Below are 6,000 nucleotides of genomic sequence, written 5' to 3'. Positions count from 1 at the left end.
GTGTGTCTGTAGCGGTAGAAAAGAGCGAGAGTCCGGTAGCTCCTTGACTAGCAACATTTCTAGCAAGGTACGAGCTTTCCGTGAGTCGCAGCTCATTTCTTCAGATGCAGGTATCTGAAGACATTTTTTTGTCAGTCTTTAAGGTGCTACTGGACTCTTTCTGTTTTCTATTGTCAAGTGTAGTAACTCCAGGTCTTTTCGGTACTTTACCTTTGTTCTTAGGAACAGGGCTTTCAATGGCGTGATGGTGCTATGGCGAAACAAAAAATTAAATTTTCACACAACTTCTAAAGAAGAAGGTGTTGCAGAATCAAATCGCTTGTTTTGGTTTTGCGTGGTGTTTTTATTGTTTGGTTTGAAGGGAGCTCTCAGAGAAGCCTAGTGTCAATTCACAAAGGACCGTTTTATATTTTGAGGAAATCTAATATGCTCGCAAAAGGAGAGGTGAACATAAAATAAACCAAATAAAAATTCAGAATGTTGGTTTACTTTTCCTTTCAACTTGTGAACTATTAAGGATTATCCTTTTTAAGGGACATCTGGTCAAATGTGTCCAATCAATTACTAATGGGGTTTGAAAATTTTCTTCAGAATAGTTCAGTAGTTTTTGGATTCATTAATATATTTGGTTTTCTCCAAACAGTGCCTTACATAATATAACTAATGTATTTTATAGCGTATGTTAAATACAAATATCTAATTTTTTTATTATTCTTTAAATGGCACTTCTGGAGATTATAAGATGTAAAATAGTAATTTTAAGTATTTTTCAGTAAGTGTGCTGAATCAGAAACCAGTTTTTAATGCTATTCCATCCTTTGAAACTTTCTTTGGACCAGAGTAAAATATGACTCATTAAGTTGGACAAGCTCAGAACCTGATATTTTTCTCCCCTCCCCCACCCCAGTGTAATAAGTAGAAGTGGAAAGGAGAGAGAAGTTTGGGAAGTTAGCATGTATAGCAGTTAACGAGGTGTTACGTTGGAGAACCTTTTTTCCTGGCGGAAGTGTCATTGGCCCCTGTTGAAAAAGCATGTGGAAGTTGTTCTTGTATTTTATTCTTTCATTGGTAGTTGATGAATCTAAAATGTGTAGAAAAAAAGTTGAAATTAAATTAAGAAATATTGCTTATCTGTGGTTTAAAATAGAGATAATGTCTATGTACGGCTTTCATTTTTTGGTCCGTAGGCGTATATGTATGTAGTTCAGTGACAAAGATGAAGTAAGATATTCCGAATGAGTAGTTTTCTTCTTGATTAATGATATGAGGCTAAATACAATTTTCTCAAATTGTAAATTGAGAAAGTGGCTTAAAAATTAGTCCGAAACCCTTGGGGTGGATTAGAGACTTTATTTTAAACAGAGTGACATTGGAAAATAATGTCTGTCTTTTAATTAAGCCATGTACTGCCTCTATTTGGCTCGTAAAGTTTTGGGCTAATGGTGAATATTTCTCTTCTTTTATAACTAGTGTTAAGACAATGGAGTCCAAAGAATCACTAAAGTCCACAGTGGAGGAAGCAGGGAAAAGTGTTCATTTCCGTGACAAAGGAGGACTTGTGATGGACTTTCCTGCATCCTTTAGGGGTGGAGCTCCTGTCAAGACTCCTGCATCTGCAGCTCCCCTGCCTGCCTCCTCTCAGTCTGACTCCAAGCAGCAACCTGCTCTGTGTGATTTGTCAAAGGGATTAGGAAGCAATGCGCCACAGCCAGATCTCTCCAAAGCAGTGTCTCTGTCAATGGGAATATATATGGGCGAGACTGATACAAAAGTGATGGGAAACGAACTTGGATTTCCGCAGCAGGGCCAAATCAGCCTCTCTTCTGGAGAGACAGATTTCAGGCTCCTTGAAGAAAGCATTGCAAGCTTGAATAAGACCGCTAGCCTGGCTGAAGGCTCAAAGGGTACGGCATCTCTCGACGTGCCCCTAGAGCCAGGGTTCCCAAGCATGGCTAGTCATGATCGCACTTTAGAGCAAGGCGCTTTAGTGCAAGGCCAAGTTGGCAGTAATGGTGGCAACTTGAAGCTCTTTTCTGAAGACCAAAGCACTTTTGATATTCTGCAGGATTTTGATTTACCACCAGTATCTCCTGGAAAAGAAACAAATGGGAGTCCTTGGAGAATGGACCCCTTGCTGGATGAAGGCAGCTTGCTTTCACCTCTGGGTGCAGATGAGGGTTTTCTCCTGGAAGAAAAGGATATTGAGGACTGCAAGCCTCCTGTTTTACCAGACACTAAGCCTACAATCAATGAGCGTGGGGATATTTTGCCCACCCACACGGTGCAGATGCCACAAGTGAAGACCGAAAAAGAAGATTTTATTGAACTGTGCACCCCTGGGGTTATAAAGCAAGAGAAAATCGGTCCGGTTTATTGCCAGGCTAGCTTCTCTGGTTCTAACATTCTTGGAAATAAAACATCTGCCATTTCTGTTCATGGCGTCAGCACTTCTGGAGGACAAATGTACCATTATGACTTGAATACGGCATCCGTCTCTCAACAGCAGGATCAGAAACCAGTTTTTAATGCCATTCCATCTCATCCTGCTAGTTCAGAAAATTGGAATAGGTGCCAAGGGTCTGGGGATGATGCTCTTGCTGCAATAGGAGTTTTGAATTTTTCTGGAAGATCTGTCTTCTCTAATGGCTATTCAAGGTAAGAGATCTTTTGGTTTACATTTATTACAAGTATAGATAGTACAATAATATACTTTTTGTTCCTTAAATTGTAATCAGGTTCTAATTAGTAAGCTGTCATTTTGGATATGTTAAGACAGTGCAAGTGGAAGAATTACAGTTGATTAAATTATTTAATATGTTGCCAAGCTTTAAAAAAATGTGAGATAAGAAAAAATAAAGTGGAACGCAAGACCTATTGCATCTCATTCAGGTTAATCTTTAACTACATTCTGATTGGTTGAACAAGTTGGCTTTTCTCAAAGTTGTGTATATTTAACACAAGGTTTGGTGGGTCATCGTAAACCTTTTGAATTATAACAGTTTTGTTTGTTTTGATGGTATGCTAGCCTGACAGTAAACACTAATAGTTTTAGTAGTAATTTTTATCTACAGTATTTTTTATCTACAGTATAAAAGACAGAGGAGCCGTATGAGCCAATCTAAATTTTGATTTTAAAGTTGCGAAGTGAATCCTAGTAAAACATTGTGCTGATCAAAGAAACGTTGATCAGCGGTGTTTATTCATGCTGACTGCTAAAAATATTTGGGTTGGAAATTCCTAAAATATTTTTTCCAATCTGGTATAACTCTCATAAGCTGTCAATAATATTCTATGAGACATGCATTTTGTGGAAATTTAACAATATGAATTAGCTTTTAGAAAATGCTAATGCTTTTCAAACAGAGGACATAGCTTTGCATGTCTAAAATTTGCTTTTGAAATGCTTAATATAAAGCTGCTAATTCCTTTTGTAACCTTGTAATTTCTTTTTGACGGTTACATTCATATTTAAGCTAAAAGTAGTTTTATTTTGGATTGTTGTAGGAAAGTAGTTGTCACACATGGTGTTTGTTTCAATCGAAGTCCATAGTCATAACACTTTTATTATGGTGTTATGGTAGGCTGGAGCCAAACAGAGACGGTAGATCATCTAGCTTAGATAAAAATCAAATGGGACTATTTTCTTGAGTTTTGTGAATTGAAATATATGTCTAAAACCTCTCAGGTTATGTATATAAATTCTGTTATTTCTTTGTACTGCGCAGAACTACTTTATTTTCAAAATACAACCGAAGATGTTTATGTTGAGAATTTTTATTGAAAACTGTGGGTGTTATTAAAACCGGTTACATATTAGTAAATTAGGGTTTTGCTAATTGTATGTGATTGGTAGAGGGGAGAAATAAATATTGAAAGCCACCAGCAGAGTTTTGATGAATACATGGCCTTCTAAATAGTGGGAAGTAAGATTAATATCTTTCTTAAGATTTCTCTACAGAGAAGTTACAGCTAGAATATAGTTTTATAAGGCTTGAATTTTTAGTTGGGTACCAACATTGCTTGATCTACAAGGACAAATTTTAGTTGGTAGGTCTGCAAGTTTATGATGATCTCTGGTGTATTACTGTAATAGGAAAACAAATATTAACTGATGTATTTCCCTTCTGACAGTTAAATTAGTGAATGTAGCTGTTTATTAAAGTGGTAGTTATCCTGTAGTTCAGCATGGTGCCTAATCTGCCACCAAACTACTGTTTGTGATGGTGGTTTTGATAACTGTAGTTAGATGTGATGTCTGAATTGTCAGATCATAGCCATACCTGTTTCCAGAACCAGCCCCATTATAGAAACAGGAGTGTTGAGTAGATAGAAAATAAAAGTAGACTAGCAGTTTTAAACCATAGTTTGCCTATATATTTTTGGAAACAAAGTATTCTGATCTGAAATAATTATTAGTGTGATCTATGGTTTGATGTGATTGTCAGAACGCAGTATTCCTGTATTGTACATTTGAACTTATTTATTTGATTTTTAGGCTGCGCTTTCCTGGCCAAAGCCAGGCTCAGAGCAACTTACAACCTGATAAAAACACTCTAAAATCAGTCCAGTTTTGTACATACAGCAATAAAATCATAAAACTCAGATGCCCACTTCATAGCAGCATATAATAATACATAATACAAGCAGCAAAAATATTGACTTAATATTTGTGGGGAGATAGCAGAGGTGGGGAGAAGAGGAGGCCAGCTAGAAGGAAAACCGACTCTGCCCTCAACCCTGTGCCTGGTGGAACAGCTCAGTTTTACAGGCCCTGAGAAACTGTTTTAAGTCCCACAGGGCTTGAACCTCACTGGGTAAAGCATTCCACCAGGCTGGGGGCAAGGCCGAAAAGGCCCTGGCCGAGGACGGGCAGATACTTTTTGGGCCAGGGATCGCCAGGAGATTTTCACCAGATGAGCAAAGTGCTCTTTGGGGGTGTATATTGGGAGAGGCAATTCTGCAGGTACGATGGTCCCAGACCATTTAGGGCTTTGAAGGTCAATACCAGAACCTTAAACCTGATCTGGTGCTCAATCTGGAGCCAGGGCAAGTGGCGGAGCACTGGTTGAATATGTGCCTTCCAAGAGGTCCTCGTAAGGACCCTTGCTACTGCATTCTGGACCAGGTAAAGTTTCCAGAGCAGTCTTAAGGGCAGCCCTGCGTAGAGCAAGTTACAGTAGTCCAATCTGGAGGTGACCATTGCGTGGATCACTGTAGCTAGGTCAGGATGGGGGAGGTAGGGCACCAGCAGTCTAATCTGGCAGAGATGGTAGAACACCTCCCTGGTGATATTGGTGACCTGTGCCTCCATGGTAAGAGAAGCATCCATAGTCACCCCCAGGCTCTTGACGGATGCAGCTGCTGTTACTTGCATCCCATCAAGAGCCGGGAGCTGGCTGCTCACACTTCCATCACTCCGGTGGAGCTACAGGATTCGATGAATTTAGCCTTAGCCAGGTTCTGTTTCAACCACCCAACCATGGCCTCGAAGGACCTGGCCAGATTTTCCAGGGCAGTATCCGGGTCGTCACCCATCAACAGATACTAATGACACTCCAGCCTGAAATTCTGGACAAGCTGGGTGAGGGGGCGCATGTAGATGTCAAAAAACATCGGAGAGTGAATCACCCACCGAGGGACCCTACATGCCAATAGGTACCATGGTGACATTGTCTCCTCTTGCGCTATCCTCTGTAACTGATCCTGGAGAAAGGAGACCAGCCACTTCAAAGCTGTCCCATGTATCCCAGTGTTGGGGAGGCAGTGCACCAGTAGGTCGTGGTCAACCACATCAAATGGTGCTGTTAGATCTAACAAAATCAGCAGTGCTGATCTGCCTTGGTGACCAGCACTCTCTCCGTCCCATGGTCAGGGTGGAAACCAGACTGGAATGGGTCCAGAACCAATGTGTCCTCCAGAAAGGCTTGTACCTGTTCCACTGCCGCTCTTTCAGCTATACCGAGGAAAGGTAGATTTGACACCGGGCAGTAGTTGGCTGGA

General features: G+C 40.3%; 1 protein-coding gene across 1 annotated transcript in view; it reads left to right on the top strand.

Moving 5' to 3' along the window:
* Positions 1-1,480: 1,480 nt before the first annotated feature.
* Positions 1,481-6,000, top strand: part of NR3C1 (nuclear receptor subfamily 3 group C member 1) — an 81,018-nt gene continuing 76,498 nt past the window's right edge. The window contains exon 1 of the mRNA XM_056854033.1: positions 1,481-2,655. Coding sequence (XP_056710011.1) covers positions 1,481-2,655 — 1,175 coding nt within the window. The remainder of the gene's footprint in view (positions 2,656-6,000) is intronic.

The sequence above is a fragment of the Euleptes europaea genome, chromosome 1, assembly GCF_029931775.1.
Source record: "Euleptes europaea isolate rEulEur1 chromosome 1, rEulEur1.hap1, whole genome shotgun sequence".
Taxonomy (NCBI): Eukaryota; Metazoa; Chordata; class Lepidosauria; order Squamata; family Sphaerodactylidae; genus Euleptes; species Euleptes europaea.
This window is presented reverse-complemented; position numbering and strand designations above follow the sequence as displayed.